Genomic DNA, 21,399 nt, shown 5'->3' with positions numbered 1-21,399 from the left:
GCTCTGCCAGTAAGAGCGCCGAGAGGCGATTTAAAGCTACAGGCTCTGTCTGCACTAGCGTCGACGAAAAAGGCATAGACTTTAAACGCCTCGTTGTGTCCCCTTTTCCTCAATAATCAGGGAAGTTTAGACTGTCCCTAGGACTCTATTTCGGCCATACAATGTCGTTCAAGGAGAGATTTAATTTGAATTTCCACAAGGCACTCGGCATCCTTCTGTGCTTGGGCAGTAATTCCGCCACATCCCCGCAGTGATTTGAAAACCCAAACACCGCCGACCGACCAGAGCAACACAGGCGGAGCGGTCCAGCGCCTCCCAGTCACCCGGCCGGCCACCCCGCCCCCCGAGGGAGGAGCCTGACTCGCCCCGCCCTGCCCCCCCCCCCAACTTCGCGTAACCCGGATACACACCCACGCTCCCCTTTCACCTCGCGGCCGTTGGCTAACGTGGAAGCTAGACCCGCCGGCCGGCTAAGCAGCGGGGAGCGAGCTGCCCCCGGGGAGTCGGGCGCTCGGAACGGCCGCGGGGGGCTTCTCCACGCGGCTCGGTCTTTCCCGGGAGGGAGCGATGGGGCGCGCGGGCGCCGGGGAGCTGGCGCCGGTATAGACCGCGCGGCGCCCGGTTCGGGAGCGCGAGGAGGCCTGTGAGGGCCACCGCCCCGAGCGCCCGGCCTCCCGCCATGGCCCCCATGGGCATCCGCCTGTCCCCGCTGGGGGTGGCCGTGTTCTGCCTGCTGGGGCTCGGCGTGCTCTACCACCTCTACTCGGGCTTCCTGGCCGGCCGCTTCAGCCTCTTCGGCCTGGGCGGCGAGCCGGGCGGCGGGGCGGCGGGGCCTGCGGCCTCGGCCGACGGGGGCACGGTGGACCTGCGCGAGATGCTGGCCGTGTCGGTGCTGGCGGCGGTGCGCGGCGGCGAGGAGGTGCGGCGCGTACGTGAGAGCAACGTCCTCCACGAGAAGTCCAAGGGGAAGACGCGCGAAGGGGCGGACGACAAGATGACCAGTGGGGACGTGTTGTCCAACCGCAAGATGTTCTACCTGCTCAAGACCGCCTTCCCCAGCGTGCAGGTGGGCGCCGGGCGGGCCGGGTGGGCGCGGGCCGGGACGCCTGGACTTCTCCGACAGCCCGGGGCTGTCGGGCTCTGGCTCCGATTGGGCGGATCTGGGGATGGAGACAAACAAGTTGAGGTGTTCAAGGTCACACTGAAGAGTTGGTGGAAGAGCTGGGGTCGTCGGCTCGGCCCTTCTGGCTCCTCCTCTGGTGTGCGCGTCCTCTGGGCACCGGGGATCTGGAGCTCTGGGGTCTGGTATCCCTGATATTTGAAGGCTGAGAAAGTTAACTTCACTCCTTGCCCCCGGCTCTTTTGGCTAGAATCACCGAGGCCCTCTGTCTTTATTGCGTTTAGTTGTTGGAAGGGTCGATACACGTTTTCTGGTGGACCTGCCAGGAGCCAGCTGAAGACCGGGAACTGTAGACGTCTGACTTGCTGCAGAGCTGTTAGCATACAGGGCATTTGTGACTGGTGTGACCACGGTTTACCTTAGCTGTGGACTCATCGGGACCATCTTGATGGCATATATTTGAGGGGCCCTTCAAGGAAGTGTTTGGGAGTATGAGTCTCAGCAGCTTGACTTCACCCTTCTAGCCCATATTTACTCCAAAGAATGAGAATTGAAGAACGTTTCTTGGGGAAGAAATTGACATTTTCTTAGGGAAATCCAGACATTTCGGATTTGTTGTTAATACCTTTAAACTTCATCATTTCAGTGCAGCTGCTGCTGAATGCATAAAACTTTTAAAAATGTATTACAATCCAAAGGAAGAGCTCACATAGTGTGGTGGTACTTCCTGAGTGTACTTCCTACTTCACCTAACAGTGGGTTTTGGCATGGGGAAGAAAAATTGTTTGCAGTTGAATTTCATTAATTAGATAAACAGTGAAATGTAAACCACCGCTTTGGGGGAAGATCTGACCTTTTACTGTTGTTCTTGTAAGAGAGTATTGTCATTGTAGAATTATCTTGTAATTCTCCAGTCTTTAATTCTCTTGTAATTCTCCAGTCTTGTAATTCTCCTATCTGTATCTCTCCAGTCTTTCCTGTTATTCCTTTTTCTTTCTTTCTTCATCTTTTTTTTCTCTTTCCTTTTTAAACTTTCTTTTTGTAGCTGGAAGGAACTTTGGCTTTCATATCATGAGCTGCTGCTTACCAGATGTAATTGACATGATAGTTCTCCAACAAAACAGAATGTTTCATGTTTTTCTTTCGTCCTTTGGCGCTTTACCATCACAAATGATACTTATCTTGTGTTTGCATCTAGATATAAGATGTGCTTGTAAAATTTCTTTTTCATTTCTCTGAAGCACATGGTGTTTAGAGTTTGTGGGGAAAACAGGAATTTCAGAAAAGTTGGTGTAAACAGTTATAACAATAGTAATAGTAATCATTTATTGATTACTATTTTAGCTAGTATAGTCCTTGCTACATAAGACTTGACTTGGTCCTCACAGCAACTTTAAGAAGTAAAATTTATTTTGCCCACCTTCCAAATGGGAGCCCTGAGACTCATGACACTCTACTTCACAGTTTATATGAAGTACCTTTAGAACTACCTTTGGGAGGCCATTTAGAACCTAAAGTGTGATCTCCTCGGGAAAATATAAAATTGTAAAAGTTTGAAAGCAATACAGTTGACTTTTTTTAAGAAAGGTCAGTACAAAAATATTCTTAAATATTGAAAATGTATAGCCATATGTACATGTATGTTCAAATGCGAATTCTATCCCACCCCACCTCTAACAAAACTTTTATCCTGTGGGTAACTTCCACAGGATTCTGTATTTGTTTTCTCTCTTATTAACGCTAAGGAATTGCTGCCAAGAGTGATGAGCTGCATTTTGTTAAACAGAAAAACTAAGCTTTTTACAGATGTTGAAGTCTGCCTTTATGTAAAATAGCTTTGTTTTCTTGTGACTAAATGTTTACAGGTCCTTTTGTGTTCTACTCGGTTGGTGATTGGAATAGAGGAAGTTATGTTCATTAGATGAAATCAGAGTAGGATGGTATCATGATGAGCTGTCTCCTTTTGTCAATATGTTAGACTAGAGGCCAGATGTAGATGTCTAGGTAGTGACTCAGTCCTAGATTCTTTCCTTTCTTCTTTCTCTTCCTTCAGTACCCAGAAATACAGTCTTAAATGTCGAGTTATTTTTGGAGCCTCATCTGAAATTTTTCAGTGAAGATCTTAAGTTGAATACCACTTAGTTTAGGTGGTGAAAATTAGCATTGAGAAGCCACAGATCCTCTTTTTATCCTGATGCCCTGTACAAATGGAGTCAGAGGCTTGAGCCCTCCTGTCTACTGTTCACTCCTTAGTAACAAGATACTGCAGGTGTCACTTACTCTGAACTGGGGACATTTTTGTCCCAAGGGGACATGTAGCAGTGTCTGGAGATTTGGGGTTGTCACAACGGGAGGCAGCACTCTGGAGTCATCTAGTAGGTAGAGGGAAAAGTCTCGTGAATGCACAGGACATTCCCCCTTCATAAAGAATGATCTGGCCTGATTTTCAATTGGTGTTCAGGTTGAGAAGCCCCACTCTAAAGAAGTGCATAATCTAAGAAAACTGAAAAGTTTGACCTAGGACCTCTTGAGTCCCTTAGGTCTTCAGCCTTTCTCGTTTGGGATCTTGGGAGAATCCTCAGGGCAGCCTTTCTCCTCTTCCTAAACTCATTGGCAATTCTGATTTCAGTGTAGAAATAAAAATAACTGTAGCCATTTATGTGGCACTGTCTCTTATTGTATCCTTCTGGATAATGATGAAAATGAAGGCTGAAGATAGTTTTTTTGGAATGGATTTGCAGCCACGGAGCACATTTAGCTTTATAGTTTTGGTTTAAAGTACAAAGTGGCACCCCACTCCAGTACTCTTGCCTGGAAAATCCCATGGATGGAGGAGCCTGGTAGGCTGCAGTCCATGGGGTCGCCAAGAGTCAGACGCGGCTGAGCGACTTCACTTTCACTTTTCACTTTCATGCATTGGAGAAGGAAAGGGCAACCCACTCCGGTGTTCTTGCCTGGAGAATCCCAGGGACGGGGGAGCCTGGTGGGCTGCTGTCTATGGGGTCGCACAGAGTCAGACACGACTGAAGTGACTTAGCAGCAGCAACTGTCTTTGACTTGTTAAAACTTTTTGGCAGTGATTTATTTGATAATAAAGCATGATACTCCTAACTTGGGTCTGTACTATCCTTGAACTAAGAGATGAGAGCTAGACTCTTCTCTCTCAACAGGAGTAATTGCTGGAAAAGGAGTACACACTTGAGAAGTGTGAAAGGGAAGATCAGGGCCTGGGGACCGAGGATCACAAAAAACTGAAAACAGTCATTTAGTAAGAGTAATAGCAGCTGGCTTTTATTAAGTGCTTACTCTGGGTTAAGCACTACCCCAAGTAGTTCATTGATTCACCCAAAAAACCTAATAGGGAGATATGTTTATCATCCACTTTTAGCAATAAGGTAACTGCAGCTCAGAAAGATGAAGTGACTAGCCTGGGTAAGTCACCTACCGAGTAAAATGAGGAGCTGGAATGAACTCAGGCAGTGTGATGATAGACCACATACTCCTAATAATGGTTCTTTTTGCAGGTCATAGTAAATTCTGTGAAAGTTCTCTTGATGGCTTAATGGGAAGGAAGCAGAAGAAGATAGGAAGCAAGGAAATAGAGAATAGAGAGACTAAGTAAAGACAAGAAGTTGGGCTCTAAGCAACTTGGCTAGAGTGTTCCATTCAAGCCAAGAGCAGGTTTTATGGATTTTTTGTTTCATGTTTGTTTTTAAGGTGTGAGACACAGGAGCATGTTTAATTATTTGTAGGAATATATTTGAGAGGTAGCAGTTGACAGTAAAAGGCTTCTGTCAGGTAGAAGGAGAAAAAAGACAGCTGGAGAACCCTGTGTATCCATTTAGAAAATAGTTGTTGAATGCCTACTGAAAGCACAGTGTGAAGCATTGTATCTAAACACTTATTAGGATGTAATGATTTATGGAGAAATACGGTAAATACTACCTTCTTAAGGCATTGACCCAAAGTTTCTTTGGGCCCAGAGTAACTGAACTGTCATATGAATGGCATTTACTGTATTTTAGGGTCTTGATTTCTTATTCTCCAATTCCCTAGTGAAGACTGAGACCCAGCCAGTAATGGGTGATGAGAGTAGATTGAGTAGAAAGTGTTACAGGGAAGAAATGAAACTACATTGATGAAAACTAGAGCTGTCAATCACGAAGTATTTATTTAGCATCTGCTGTGCCAGGCCCTGGTTTGGGCAGTGAGAACAGAGCTGTAGTAATGAAGGAAGCTGACTTTAAACTTACAGAACTTACGTTCTGGTGGGTCAAGGTAGATGACAAATGTGCAAACATGTTGATTTCAGATACTAACAAGGGCTTTGAAGAAAGAATAAATAAGATCACTTGGGAAGAGTGCTGGCATTGTGGGGTGGGGTCCTGCTCTGGCCGTGTTTGTCAGGGAAGGCCACTCTGAGGCACTTTCATGTGGGCCTAGAACTGAACGATGACAAGCAGGCAGGCCACCATGCAGAGGTTTGAGGAAGGGTGTATGAACAGGAGAGTACAGGTACAATTCCCTGAAGACAAGTGAGTCTGGGATGGAGTAAATAAGGTACAAATAGAGTAAGGGTACTGGAGCCAGATCATCCTGGATGTACTTTTAAGAGTCTGGATTTTATCTCTATGTAATGAGAAACCTTTGGAAGGTGTTTTTTTTTTTTTTTTTTGCTGACAAAGCAAGAGACTTTTATTTGGAAGGGTGCCACCCAGGTGGAGAGCAAGAGGATAAAGAAACTAAGGAGTACTGGTCTGCCGCATATCTCACAGTCTTGGGTTTTTGCTGATGAGACTACTTTCTGGATTGTCTCTGTCCAATCATTCTGGCTCAGGGTCCTTCCTGGTGGCGCAGGCATTACTCAACCAAGATGGATTCCAGCAAGAATCCATCCACTTTCTACTCTCATCACTACTGCCTGTGTCTTAGCCCTCACCAGGGAATTGAAGAATAAGAAATCAGGACCCTGAGATCCTGGGAAGTTGGTTAAGACATGTGGCGTTTCCTTTTAACCTTTCCCAGATTCTTCAGTTGATGGTGGCTTGTTAGTTTCCTGTTCCTCATGGGACCTACTGTTGTAAAATAACTCATGCAAATAGTTACACTCATGCAAATGGTGTCGGCCCAGAGGGGGCTGTTCCAGTCAGTGTTTCCCCTGCAGTCCTCAGACTCAGGTCAGCAGCCCTTGGCAGCCGTTATGCAAAGGTCATTGTGAGTGTCATTGGAAGGTTTTAGCAGGGAGCGACACCGTCTGATTTAGGAAGCTAGCAGGTTGCCTGGTTGAGAAGGAAAGCCTCTTAAAGGCAATAATTGGTCTGTTTTGTTCATTATTGTATCCCATTGCCCAAAGCAGTTTAGGATATGTGGTCATTAAATCATTATTGAATGAATGAATGCATCAGTGAATGCGCAGTTGGAGGCAAGAGCAATCGAGGCTATTTTTGAAATCCAAGTGAGAGATGGAGGGTTCAAACTAGAATTTTCTTACTATAGAAAGAAGGAGAAGTCACTCAGTTGTGTCCGACTCTTTGCGACCCAATGGACTGTAGATTGCCAGGGTCCTTTGTCTGTGGGATTCTCCAGGCAAGAATACTGGAATGGGTTGCCATTTCCTTCTCCAGGGGATCTTCTCAACCCAGGGATCGAACCCAGGTCTCCTGCATTGCGGGCAAACACTTTACCATATGAGCCACCAGGGAAGCACAATGACAGTTATTTAGAATTGGGAGGTAGAATTTCTAGGGCTTAACTAGCTGGTGGAGCATGGAAAGATTTGAGTTGGTAAGGCTGTTTACAATGGTGGGAGTGGTTTCTTAAATTTGTTGGTGTGTCATGGTATTAGCTGGTAACAAATAGCTCTTGTGCAAAAGTGGGTCAGGTAATTGTGCTTTTACTCGCTTACTCTGCTTGTTTCTCCCTAACCTGACTCTCAGTGAAGATTTTGTCAAGCACATTTCTCTAACTTTTTAGCACATAGTCAGTTGAAAGAATATGAAGAAGCTGGTGAACTCTAGGCAGAGATATTAATCATAAGGCACAGTAGTTGCCACTCAGACTTGGCACTACTATTTTTGTGAAACTGTAGTGATCAAGATACTGGGAAAGATTGAAGGCAGGAGGAGAAGGGGTTGACAGAGGATGAAATGGTTGGATGGCATCACTGACTCAATGGACATGAGTTTGAACAAGTTCCGGCAGATGGTGAAGGACAGGGAAGCCTGGGGTGCTGCAGTCCATGGGGTTGAAAAGAGTTGGACATGACTGAGCAACTGAACAAGAACAAAAGTAGTGATTAAGACGCAGGAACTTCTTCTCTTTTCCCAGAGTCACATCTGTTGTTTTAAGTTTATTCTGTGGTTTTTGCATCATCCAAGGTGGCCTAGCATTGTCATTAAGATGTGGGCTCCAAAACACTGCAGATGGTGACTGCAGCCATGAAATTAAAAGACTCTTACTCCTTGGAAGGAAAGTTATGACCAACCTAGATAGCATATTCAAAAGCAGAGATATTACTTTGCCAACAAAGGTCCGTCTAGTCAAGGCTATGGTTTTTCCAGTGGTCATGTATGGATGTGAGAGTTGGACTGTGAAGAAAGCTGAGTGCCGAAGAATTGATGCTTTTGAACTGTGGTGTTGGAGAAGACTCTTGAGAGTCCCTTGGACTGCAAGGAGATCCAACCAGTCCATTCTAAAGGAGATCAGTCCTGGATGTTCTTTGGAAGGAATGATGCTAAAGCTGAAACTCCAATACTTTGGCCACCTCATGCGAAGAGTTGACTCATTGGAAAGGACTCTGATGCTGGCAGGGATTGGGGGCAGGAGGAGAAGGGGATGACAGAGGATGAGATGGCTGGGTGGCATCACTGACTCGATGGACATGAGTTTGGGTGAACTCCGGGAGTTGGTGATGGACAGGGAGGCCTGGCATGCTGCAGTTCATGGGGTCTCAAAGAGTTGGACACGACTGAGTGACTGAACTGAACTGTGTAGCCAAAATGCTTTCTGGTAACATCTGCAGGGTGGCAGAAGTGGAACTCTCTGCTGTCAGTCCCTCACAGAACATTGATTTTGGCAGTCTCCCATGGACAAGAGTTCCTTTATGGAAGTCCGGGAGTACAGCAGAGATGTTTCAACACACTGCTGGGGCAAAAAACTCCAGAAGTGCATTGAAGAGAGTCAGAGGAATATTTTGACTTTTCTTGCATTGCTCATCTGTCAAGGTAGTACAGCTCAGTGCCAGGAGAGACTCCTCAGACTGTGATTCCACCCACAAGAGTGTGTGCATGTACACCTGGCAAACTGTTGAGGAGGCCTCCTTGTTTCTCACCTCACCTGGGTTACTGAGGTGGTCTGCATGTCTGAGGGTTGGAAGGGTCATGGGAGCACCTAAGTCAGGACTCAGAACTCATCAGAGGGCTGCTATTAACCTCTTCATAAATGCCGTCAGGAAGCTTGCCACAGCCACTGACTCCTTACCTGCAGCCCCCTTCATCTCTAAATCCCCGGAAGTGGCCTATGAGCATTCCCAGCAATACAGACCTCTGGTTTTTTTCAAAAGGTAAAATTGACAAACCTTTAGCTAGGCCAAGGTAAGTGTCCATCTATGTATAAATTAAATTTTTTAAAATATGCTACATGTAAAATGGAGTGTTATTCAGGCTTTAAACAGAAGGACATCCTGCCATTTGGGACAACATAGACGGACTTGGAAGGTGTTACGCTAAGAGAAATATACCAGACAAAGAAAAACACTATATGGTATCACTTATATGTGGAATCTTTTTTTTTTTTTTTTTAAGTCAAACTCATAGAAACAGTAGAATGGTGGTTACCATATTCCAGGGGATGGGGTGAAAGGTGAGATGTTGGTCAGGTGTATGAACTTTCATTTATAACTAAGATGAGTAAGTTCTGAGCATCTAATGTACAGCAAGGTGACTGTGGTTTTACATTACTGTATTATATACATGAAATTTGCTTTAAGAGTAGATCTTATGTGTTTTCACCACAAAATAAAAAAAGGAAATATATGAAGTGGTAGATACATTAATTAACTTAATTGTGGTACTTAACTCCACAGTGTGCACGTATATCATCTCGTCATGCTGTACACTTTAAATACATTCAGCTTTGTCAATTATACCTCAGTGATGCTGGGGAAAAAGCCAAAATACGTCAAGGAAAGTCACCCAACCATGACATTTTACACACATATATATTTTTTCTTTTTTTTTCCTATCCTTCCCCAGGTGGCTTGTTCCATTTCTAAGATGAGATTAAAAAAAAACAAAACCTTTAGGGATTTTGATTGAAGTTGCTTTAAATCTACAGTTTGCAGATGGGAGAATTGATGTCTTTATCATTGTTTTGAAAGCCTATTTTTAAATCCATCATCACTTTTCTCTAACTGTTGTGTTCAGTTTTCCATAATATTGTCAGTCCATTGTCACATTTTTTAATGTATTTCTTTCCCTAAATATCTTTAAGCTTTAAATAGCTGTTTCTTTGATGCTTGGTTTCTTTCTGTATTTTTCTAGATTCTCTGTCCTGCTTACACAACAAGCTAAGTTCGAATAATCAGTTGGAAAGCACTGGAAGACAACATATCTGGAATTTCTTATATATTTTCATTGGCAAAGAATTTCCTTGCAATAAAAGTACTAATTTATCTGCTTTCAATTTGGAGTATTTTATCTAAATTGTTTTTCTCTATTGTGCTTTTTCCAGGTAGTGATTTTTTTTCTTTAAAACCTTTTAAACTGTCAACCATTCTCAACCATTGATGCAGATCAATACGGAGGAACATGTGGATGCAGCTGATCAAGAGGTGATCTTGTGGGATCGGAAGATTCCTGAGGACATCCTAAAGGAAATAGCCACTCCCCAGGAGGTGGCAGCAGAGAGCGTCACCGTCTGGATTGACCCACTGGATGCCACACAGGAATACACGGGTGACTTTTCAATTAAAATTGATCTCAGACTTGATATTGCCTTTATGTATTAGAGAACCAGAACAAGGGCAGGTGGTATATTCCTGGTGGTGAATATTTTTTCCAGATGGACACAACTTGTCCAGTTAGATTTAAGAGAGCTGGATTAAAGCACTGTGCTCTGAAACTTCTGGAGTGGATCAGTTAGTTACTATCAACCTTTTTTGACCGCTGTATCATGGCATCCTCCTCTCAGTAACTGTGGCTCACTGTGTCACCGATTCTTTAGTGAAGGGAAGTTTCTGGCAGTCACAACAACAAAATGGTTTCTGTTGGACACTTGTTTATTGAAGTGTCTATTTATATATTGATTTGTATATTGAGGTGTGCATTGTTGAGGTATTTATTTATATAAATAATACACGATTGACTTGTGATGTTGGGAATTTAGATTTTATTGCATACACATCTAGTTTTAGAATTAAAAAAAGTAAATCCTAGTCACCCAGGGAAAGTAAGTGGCAAAATCAGTTACTTCCTCCACCTCCTATTTCTGTCCTTCTCATCCACTTCTAGCTCCTGTTTCATTTCTGTGGATTTTCTTCCAGGCCTTGTATCTTACCCAGAGGTTATCTAATTTCTGTCTTTCTTTTATTCTCTTGGTATGTAAAAATTGATGGGTTATGTATTTGTCCAACTAAATGGTACATTCTCTGAGTGTGGGGGCTTTTTCTTTTTTTCTCCTTTGTATTCTTGTGCTTAAGCACGGAAATTGACCCAAAATAGACACTCAGTGGATAACTATTTGGAGAACAGGGAGAAGGCACTAGACGTGTGTATCTAGTAGTAACAAATTCTAAAACAGAAGTTTGCAGAAATAGATAATAGAAGCATGGACTATTGAGAAGTTCCTTTATAAATGGTTTTTCCTGGACTGAAATTGATTTGCTGATATAATGGTGACAATACTTAGTGAGTATACCCCTTGGGTCTTTTTTGAGTGCTTGAGACTCGATTTTCATATTCAATCCTAACATTATTTTAATAATTGTTGTAATTGGATGGTTGTTTTTTTTTTCTTGTAGAGGATCTTCGGAAGTATGTTACTACTATGGTGTGTGTGGCTGTAAATGGTAAACCTGTGCTAGGAGTAATACATAAACCATTTTCTGAATATACAGGTAAGAAATATGCTAAAGTTTCCAAAAATTAATGTTATTAAATCATTTCCTGTATTATTTACGGTCCTGTGGAAATTTCAACTGTGATTCAACAATTATTAGAGTCAGCTCCACCTCACCCTTCACTGGATACAGTGAGGATTTTAGTGTTGGTACTAGTAGCGTATGACAAAGCATAGCTTTCTGAACTTGTTTAGAGGATGGAAACTGTTAAATGAAGACAAGTGATCCTTAGTGTGTAGGGAATGCAGTTGGGTGCCGATGCCCAGCAGCTGCGGTCCTCTCTGTTTCCATCATGCTGTTGCTGGGGATACGGTCTTGGGCTCTTCCACGTGAGGTCGTGTGCATTCTGGGATCTTCTGTGAAGTGGCCTTAGCCCAAAGAGAATTAGAACTACAATAAAGAAAATGCAGAGCAAGTTGATACCAGAGAGGCAGATAGGTCCTGGTTTCCATATCTGTTCATGTTAGGAGGGAGAATGGGGATAATAAAATGTCCATTTTTTAAAAACCTTTATTCCATCAAAATATATAATCTACACCCCACCCCCACCCTCAACCATAGGCTTAGTAATATAAGGTGTTTTTACTAGTCAGCAAACATTGCAAAAGAGTCAATACGCTCTTAATTAGGTGCGAGTGACCTTCCTTTCCTGGATCAAAGGTTTGTTTGGCTTGTGCCCTCTTTGGGCAGTAATGTTCAGATCCAGACTGCTTATTGATGTTGCTGAGTACAAACTGCCAAGTATTATGTATTTACTAGAATGTAGCTATACTTGACTATAGTGGAAGCTAGGTATTATTATTGCTGGCAGCAGTTAGAACAGAGCTGATCAAAATCTTACCAGATTCAATTAGAATTAATTCATTGAGTGACATTCTTAGAAGTAAGAGATGCTTGAATAGTACACATTTTACTGAAGTGATGTATAAATGTGGACGCAGTCGATCCACTCAGTGGAAATCTGTAGCTAGTAGAAAGAAGTTGTAGTGTCTGAAGTCTGTGGAGCAGAGTACCAACCACTTGTTATTTCCTACCGGACTTTCTGTTGGCATCTTATAGATGGAGTGTTGAACACATTCTGTTAACTGTTCTTTTAGCTTATCACTACTACCTTATCATCATCATTCACATATGTTTATTTAAATACCTAACTGTGTTTTAAGGTGTTTGAAATACTTTGGTCCATATAAATGTTATGTTTGAATGCATTGAGTATGTGATCTGAAATATATATTTCTAATATTAAATTAGTAATTCTTATCTAAAATTATTCTGGTACTGAGATGTACTCTCTTTATTCTCTTACACAATACTGACCTCTAGAGATACAGCATTGCAAATTCACTTCTTGATACAATCATGTGTTTTTTGATCATTTCTAAAAAGAATTGAGGATTTTTTTTGTTTCTCTTTTCTTATTTCACTTTTATTACGAATAATTTCAAAAACTGATAATGACTTTTCATGTACTTTAGATTTAACATTTGATATTTTTATATATTTGCTTTTATTTATTCATTCATTTTCTATGTATTTTAGAGATGATCACAAAGATCATGACCTTCTACTACATATATTTCAGTATTCATCTCTAAAAAGAACTTATTTCTAAACAAGAACAGTACTGTTAATAATAAAATTAACAATTTTATCCAATAGTCACATTTCCCCCAGTTGTTCAAGAAGTGGATTTTACAACCTGTTAACTGAGACTACAGTCCAGTCAAGTGACAAGCATTTCTTTTGGTTGTTAGGTCACTTATGTTAAGTTAGATCACTCTCCAGTCCCCTTTTTCCCCATTACATTGACTCGTTGAAATCAGGTCACTTATCACAGAAGATCCTGCCCTTTGGGTTCTTCTGGTTATTATTTTCTTGTGATTATTATCTGCAGGATGTTTACTGGAAAAAGCTCTTGGAGTCAGATTTGTGGGAGGGAGGGCAGGAGGTGGGGAAGTTGAGTTTCAGTGTGGTCCAGTGAAGACCCCACAGTGGCCCTGCAGGGAGCTCTGGAGCCAGGATGTTCCTCAACAAGGACCTACTAGTCACTTTTCTGGTTGGGCCGGGTTGCATCGCCCCTTGTAGTTTTGAATATGGCCTGTTGTAAAAAATAAACATATGACCCTTGTACTCCGAAAACCAAAGCTCCCTGTTTGGAGATAAAAGAATTCTTGGGAAGAATTGTTTTCCAGTCACCCCTGGTATGTTGGTTTTAAAAAGCCTTGGTGCCATTACTGGCTATTACATTTGCTTTCCAGCCTGGGCGATGGTAGATGGTGGGGCAAATGTGAAAGCCCGCACTTCTTACAATGAGAAGACCCCAAGGATTGTCGTGTCTCGCTCGCATTCAGGAATGGTCAAACAGGTTGCTCTTCAGACTTTCGGAAACCAGACTACGATCATCCCGGCGGGCGGTGCTGGTATGTTCCTGCTCTGTGTGGGCCCTACCCTGTGCTCTGCGTGGCCATGCCCACGTCAGGAGGCTCATTGGTATCTGGTCCTTGGGAAGAAGTGGGAGTGGACACGGGACTTTTAGGACAGGCCTGGTCTCCTACTTGGTTATTCGAGAGCGGGATTTTAGGCACACCTGCCTCCTGGGTACAGTCTCACAATGGAAACAGTCTCACAGCAGTGGTTTCTGATCCTGGAATATAGGCAAGTCTCTTCCTGACATCAGTGGTTGTTGTATGTGATCTGACTTTGAAGTGATTGTGCTGTTAGTGTAGCTGTAACCATCGCAAGGAGAGAAAGAGGATCCAGCCGTCACAACCCTGTATTTAGCAGGGGCTGGCAGGAGCCATCGTTACATGTTATTAGAACGGCTAATGGCTGCTGTTACTAGATTTTTTTTTTAGCCATTCTTTAAAAATACAGAAAACACCCATAGCTTTAAGGCTGTGTGAAACCAGGCCATGCCTGGATTTACCCCACTCTGTTTTGAATGCTGTTTGCTATGACAGAAGTGTTTTAATTCAAATAAATTGCGAAGCATAGTAGGAAACATTTGTGTTTGAAAACCTTTTTCAGCACAGTAATAGAAAAGTAATGCTTTTAACTTTTAAGCCTAACAGTTTTAGTTTACTGCTGACCTATACATGTCTTTCTTAACGTGGTTTCATTGTTTTTTTAATAGGCTGTCAGGTTGATCAGGAAAGGTGATATGCAAAATTCCCAATAGGAATAAGATAAAATAGGTTTTTGACCCAGTTTCTTCTGAGTTTATTATTTTATTTTTAAAATTCTGCCTCATTACACAAAAGGCTTAGGGTAGTAACATTATCTTGTGCTTTCTCCTTTCTAATCCATTCTTCCTAGACACTCAAGGAGACCTGGGGGTGTTTAGCTTCAGTGTATAGTCCATAGCAAACAGTTTATATTGAAGGTATCACCACTCAGAAGCCAACCACAAAGTAGATTTAAATTTAAAAAATTATAGGTGTATGTTTATTTATACTTGAGAATAGCTTATTAATAAACTACTTTGCATACTTTACAGTATTGTTTTGATCATTTGGGTTTAACATCTGTACTGTGACTTTAAAAAAACTACTTTTAAAAATAAGTTTAGACTTAGCAGTTGCAGAGGTAGTGTAGAGAGCTCCTGCATACCCTGTGTTGGTGTCAGCAACATCCTCAAGACAGTATGTGCCTTTCTTCCTCTCTGCCAGATAATAACCTAAATCCCGTGTTTATCTTGCAGGTTATAAAGTTTTAGCACTCTTGGATGTGCCTGATAAGAGTCAAGAAAAAGCTGATCTATATATCCATGTGACATACATCAAAAAGTGGGATATCTGTGCTGGCAACGCCATCTTGAAAGCCCTCGGGGGGCACATGACCACCCTGAGTGGTGAAGAAATTAGCTACACTGGTTCCGATGGCATTGAAGGGGGGCTCCTGGCCAGCATCAGGATGAACCACCAGGCTCTGGTCAGAAAGCTCCCGGATCTGGAGAAGACAGGACATAAGTAAGCCAAGATGACGACAGGTCACAGCCCCCCAGAGCTGAACGGTCGGCCTGACGTGCTGAGGCTTCAAAGTAGTGGTGGAGACTATGCATGGTTTAGGCCATCCCGAACTTTGTAAAGTATTTATGAAGCATCTGAGACTTCTTTTCCCTGTAATAGGATGCAGGATCAGGGAGAATGGGTTGCTTCATGTCTCAAGTATTGTCTTTATTTTTGAGACTATTTTCGTACGGTTGTCATACACAAGGCGCATATATATATATTTGTGAATTAAAATCTATAGCTGAGTCTGCATTGTTATGAGTCACCATTTTCACACAGTATCATGAATCTTCAGTTTGTTAATACTTTCATATAGAACTGGGCTGAAGAAAGGATTGTTTTGTGTAGGTGTTTAATACTACTATACAGTTATATCTCATTGAAAATAAAATAATTGGGGGTTTTTACCCCTAATTCAGATAGAAAGCACAAGAAGCTGCAAATTCATTAATATGCAACAGATTCTCTGTTACTGAATATTTCTTATGGATTAAAATAGAAAAAGCTCAAATTGTTTTTTTTCTTTGGAATTTTAATAACAGGTTCACCAGCTAGTAGAGAATATGATGGTTGCATTGTAATTTCTGTGTGTGTGTGTGTATTCTGTTTCGTTTTGGTTTGTTTTTATAAAGAGATGTGTGTTTGTACCTATGGGTTCAACATTTCTGCCATCTTGCTGATCAGTTTCACTTGCCCTGTGGACGGTGCATGGTTCTGTCCTTTCCCTCCTGACCCACATTTAATCTTTAACTTCTAAGGTTTGGATTAAGGTTTCAGGGTTTAACATTAGAATTTTGGTACTTTTTCTCATTAGGGGTAAAATATGCTATAAGGCATTATAAAAATATAATGTTATTCTGTTATTAACTGAAAGTTATTTGAAGTTACATGAATTGAATTAGCCTTCATTATTTTTAAAAACCTTGTTTTAGTACTTTTTAAAAAATTTGCCATGTCTGTAGAGACTCCCTCGTTATCAAGAGTGAGTTAAAGTGGCTTTTGCCATTAATAAATGGATCTAATCTAACCAAGCTCTCAAAGTAGTAACCTGAGGTACTTTGTATTTTCCCTTTGGGTTAAAAAAATGAAGATTGAACTTTTTGATGAATTTTTTTCCTATTCAGGTGTGTACAATCTGGTTGGAAAAGGTTGTGACATATTTGCAGTATCACTGTAATTCAAGCTTTGTTTTGTGAGCCGTCTCTCATTGGGATGTCTGATTTCTCTCAGCATGATCAGAAACTTCACCTCAGCAGTACCGTCATTTCACATGACCTTGCCATGATTTTGTTCCATAACACACTGATAAGGAGAGGGATTTCTTAGGGTTTCATGGCTTCCTTTTTTCTTCTTGTCTCTCCCTCTCTCTTTAACGCTAGATCAGTTTTTAACCCTTGATCAGTTTTCTGTTTATTTTCTTGTCTTGGAGATAAAGTTGACCGAAGGAAGGGCAGGCGTCCTCACCTGGTGAAACGTGCTTACAACTTTAGGCTTGCAGATCATGCTGTCTGAGGTCCTCACTCCTCGTTGGGGAACTGAACCGAGTGTGACACACACATTACCTTTACCCAGTCTCTAGTCCTGCAGGGCAGTGGGCCTCAATAGCTAGGGTTTTATTCATCAGAATTCATTACAAGTTTTAGTAGTTGAAATACCTGGTATTTAACCAGGACTTTTAGGAATTCTGAGCCAAGTGTTAGAGGCTTCATCTTTTTACTTTGCAATGAGAGGAGGAAATCTTTTTCCTCAGGAGAGATGGCAGAAGCATATGCTATTTCCAGAGTCCTGTGGTATAAGTGTTCTAATTGTGATGTGTCAAACTTCGGGGAAAGAGACTAGCGTATTAGGAAATAGGACTAGTTCATATTAGCAGGCATGGTGTTTTGGCTTTAGTTTTTAATTGTATTAAGCCACACATAGATAATGACTTTGTGGAGAGCTTGTGTCACGTGCAAAAACTAGGATACTGGCTGACAAATGCATTATTTTTGCGATTTGTTGAGTATAGCATAGTACTAATGGTTTTAAGTGCTTTTATAAGAAGTTCATTTTAAAACACTTTGTTTCTAAAAGTCAGTATACATTACAGAACTAATATAAGTTCAAAGAACAGTATTTATTTTATTTATGTAGGACATTGTGCCAGGACACACCAGTGAGAAACACCTTCTTGTGTGAGACATGATATCTCCCATAAATACAAGTATTTCTAAAATGTTTACTCTTAGTGACTCTCACCTACCCAACACCTGATCTCCCTTTCCCTCGTCTTTGCCCTTATTTAGAGGACAGTTTTCCATTAAAATTGAATTTTCTGGATCAGTTAGTAAAAATAGCACCAATAACCTTAGGATCCATCAGCTGTCGCCTTCCTCTGCCCCTCTTTCTCTCCACCTTGTTTCATGTCTCCCTAACTTGTTAATATATGTTATCTTATTTCTGCTTCTCTTTGTTAACCAATATACCCTTCCCCATCACTTAACCCTGGAATTCTCTCATAGACCTGTGTCTCTGTGATTGGCTGCTGAAATCTTAGGGCAGAACTGAGACTAGAATTCCAGTGGGAGAGATTAATACTGACAGAGCCCAAGTTGACTATTACTTTTCAAAGACTCCTCAAAAAGTAAAGGAAAGTCACCTTTAAAACCACAGAGTAACTGTCAAGAATAACCCAAGGCTTCTGTCTTAAGCCTTTCTGACCCATCCTTCAAAGAATGAAAGTGCAGAAAATACAAGCGCGTTACCTGCTGGAGAAAGCTTGCTATCTCTATTAGTTTTCATAATTGATCCCTACTTCAGTTGGGATCGTAAGGACCTACAAGATGGGTCCTATTTATCTTTGTTATTCAGTTGTCCCCTTTCCCCAATTTTAGTGTTTTTCTTTGATTCTAAATATTGAGTTGTTTATGGCCATATAATGAAGTAACAAGCTTCATGTGGTTTGTGTGCTTTAAGTAGCAGTTGTGCAGATTCTTCCTGTTTGCTGGGTGCTTCCTTTGAATATTGTGCAAATTGAGTCGGGGCGGTGGCTGAGGAAAGAGTGGGAGGAGGAAAGGCCTGGGGGAAGGGGGATGCCAGGCAAGCCCTGGCCCTGTCTCAAGGTGTTTAATTCAGAAATCGGATTTGACTCAGGCTTTGCAGGTAGGTGATGACTGTCTCCCATTGCCCAACGTAAGTAAAGAAAGCTGGCGTGCCACCCCCTCCCTATTCCTCAGAAAAGAAAGTACCCAACTTGCCTCTCCTTGATAACAGCTTGAAATAGCTTTCTGGAGACAATCTTAAGCAGGTTTAAAACGGGAACTGTCTAGAATCTAGCCGCAACCACTCACTCAGCTTGGCTGTGTGTCGATTGGTTGTGAATAGAAGCAACGATTTGGTTTAAGACTTTGTTTTTATCATATGCCTAAAAACGTCTGCCTTGTAACTGTTGTGTAAAATAAATCGATGGTTTCATTTTTATTCTAAAAAAAGTTGTGCCTTAACAATAGGGCATTGTATGTTAATAAGGGAAAACAAAAAAATTTTTTTAGTAGATGGGGAAAACAGTAACTTTTGCCATTAAAATTTAAGTTCTTTTCATGTTTTTAATATTAGAGTTGGGGAAAATCATTAAAGTTGAATAAAATTGATATAAAATTATTTTTACATAATCTAGCATTTACAACTGAAGAACTTTTTTATAAGAACTGGCATCTTGATGTATATGTCTGAAATGATACATAATCCTTTGGTTTTTAATTTGAATTAATAAGACCATGATAGATTTTAATTTTTAATTTTACTTTTAAACTATTTTAGTGTGCTGTTATATTTGTTCTAGAACTCCGAGTCACTTTGGTTTTAAAAGCTAGCTGTTTATTTTTCATACCATGTCAGAAATTTCTTAATGTTAAAAAAATACTGTATGTTTGTGATGTAACCAACCAGAACAGTTCCTAGATTGGGGAGGGTTTGGGTTAACATTTACCAAGAAGGCAAGAAGAATTGAACTTTATGCTTCAAAAGGAGGTTTTTGGTTTTAGGAGGTGCTGGTCATAAAACTTATTTTTTTGTTTGTTTGTTTGTTTTTAATTTTATCAAAGCCAGGCAAGTGTTTGCATTCTAATTTACCATTGATAAAGACTTATAGGAAAGCCACTTTTTTTAAAATTATTTTTTAAAATGAGTAATGAATTATGTGGGAAAATGAGATTTATAAATACTAGTTTTCCTTTGAGATAATATAAATCAAACTTTCATAAGTTAAGGGTGATGCATAATATCATAACTTGTATACTGTGTTTGTAAGGGTTCCCTAAAGTATTAACATTCAGGTAATCTGTGTAAATTGCAAAAGCAGAAACTGTGATGTTCGGTTAGTAGTATGTTGTGTTAGAATTCTTTTGAGGATGTATATTATACACATAGTTGACTGTTATACTCACTTGCTCCTTGTATTAAGTAGGAGATACAGCATCCCGAGTCATTTTTAGATCAGCTAGCCTTCAGAGACTTCACCTCCCTTCCCAAATTATCTCTTCCAAGCCGTCTTTATCATCTGTGTTCATTTACGGTGGAATTGTTTATTGACGTTAATTTATGTGTAAAATATGGACTTCAGTGTTCCTTGTACTCTTGCATCCACTGTTGGCAGTAGCCAAAGCTAGCTTCATAGTCTTAACAGGAGATACAGCATTCTGCCATAATGAACTGTGGTGCTGCCAGAGGGATTTTTTCCCCCCTTAAGTGGTTTTACTTAAGTTACTGGATAAGCAGTTGAGTTTACATTAAAACAATGAAATGGTATATCTTGTCTATGTCCTGTCTCTTCCAAATTGGATGTGTTGTTTTTTTCTGAAATACTTTTTCACTTCCTTATCAATCTCTTATAGGGGGCTAATGATGAGAGGGGTTAAAATAAAACTGTCTACCTTTGAATACCCCTTTCCCTCACACGTGGAAGGCTGTGGAGGAGCGAGACCATTCCTGTTGCCAAGACATGCTTCAACACGAGTTCTCCTTACTCAGCATGCAACCCCTGCCTCACCCACATCACCTAATTTAAGAGGGTCCTGGCTTCAGCCTCTACTGAAAAGTAGAGGTAAGCCCTCCTCCTTCCAGTTTTTTTGAACAGTTTGCTGGTACCTCCCTTGTTGCCCTCATTTTTACATGGGTTGTTGTAAACTTTTTAAGAACAGGGATTACATCTTGATGATTTTTGTATTTCCACCTCGACCCCAGCAGCTAGCCCAGTATCTGGAAAAAATTAGGCGCTTCATGTGTGTCAAACTAAATGGAATAAAGGATTTCTACTAGCATCAGTGTTTCTCATGCCTCAGTTGTGTAAGCTGCTTGTTTGGTTGGTTTCCTTTGCAGATATTTGTGTTTATCACCCACACACCCTAAGTTATTTTTTAAAGTTTTGTTTTCTTGCCTTCCAATACTACCCCATGGCCAGTTAGCTCTAGAAAATGTTGCTGCCTCTGAATGAAATGATTGTCCCAAACTCTGTCCCTGGATATCCTTTGCCAAACTGAAATTTGAATTTTCTGAATAAATTGGTCATGTCTGAAAGATGGTGTGCTGCTTTTACTTTTTTTTTTTTTTCGTCTTTTAAAAAGTTTTTACTGTGGTAAAAAATATATATAACGGATTTACCATTTCAACCATTTTAAAGTGTACAATGAGTAGTGTTTACATTTACGATCCCTAGTGGCTCAGATGGTAAAGAATCTGCCTGCAATGCAGGAGATGCAGGTTTGATCCCTGGGTCAGGAAGATCCCTTGGAGAAAGGAATGGCAAACCCACTCCAGTATTCTTGCCTGGAAAATTCCAGGGACAGAGGAGCCTGGTGGGCTACAGTCCAGGGGATCGCAGAGTCAGACATGACTGAGCGACGTAACACACACAACTATCATCACTATCCGTTTGAAGAACCTATTCATCCCAAATAGAAACCTCTATCCACTGGACAGTTACACACCATCCCCCACTCCTGGTAACAACTCTCCTGCTTTCTGCCTGAGTGCTTAATTTTATGGGACTCTCTCTTCTGTGTCACCATTTACCAAAAAATCATCTATTTGAAAGTGGGTGTACATGACAAACATACCTCTGGCAAAACTCTGAATAATGTTAAGATTTTTTAAAGTAAGATGAAGAGGATAGAAAG

The 21,399-nt window shown here is 41.2% G+C and overlaps 1 protein-coding gene across 1 annotated transcript; it reads left to right on the top strand.

Annotated features, from left to right (window-relative positions):
- The first annotated feature begins 426 nt into the window (after window positions 1-426).
- On the top strand, window positions 427-20,800 carry BPNT2 (3'(2'), 5'-bisphosphate nucleotidase 2). The gene is made up of 5 exons (XM_040261260.1): window positions 427-1,066; window positions 9,912-10,074; window positions 11,139-11,234; window positions 13,496-13,657; window positions 14,938-20,800. The coding sequence occupies exons 1-5, from the start codon at window positions 680-682 to the stop codon at window positions 15,207-15,209; spliced, it is 1,080 nt and encodes a 359-aa protein (XP_040117194.1). The 5' UTR covers window positions 427-679; the 3' UTR covers window positions 15,210-20,800.
- The last annotated feature ends 599 nt before the right edge of the window (window positions 20,801-21,399 follow it).

This window comes from Oryx dammah, unplaced genomic scaffold (genome assembly GCF_014754425.2).
Source record: "Oryx dammah isolate SB20612 unplaced genomic scaffold, SCBI_Odam_1.1 HiC_scaffold_19, whole genome shotgun sequence".
Taxonomy (NCBI): domain Eukaryota; kingdom Metazoa; phylum Chordata; class Mammalia; order Artiodactyla; family Bovidae; genus Oryx; species Oryx dammah.
Note: the sequence above shows the minus strand (reverse complement) of the source record. Positions and strands in the feature narration are given on the sequence as shown.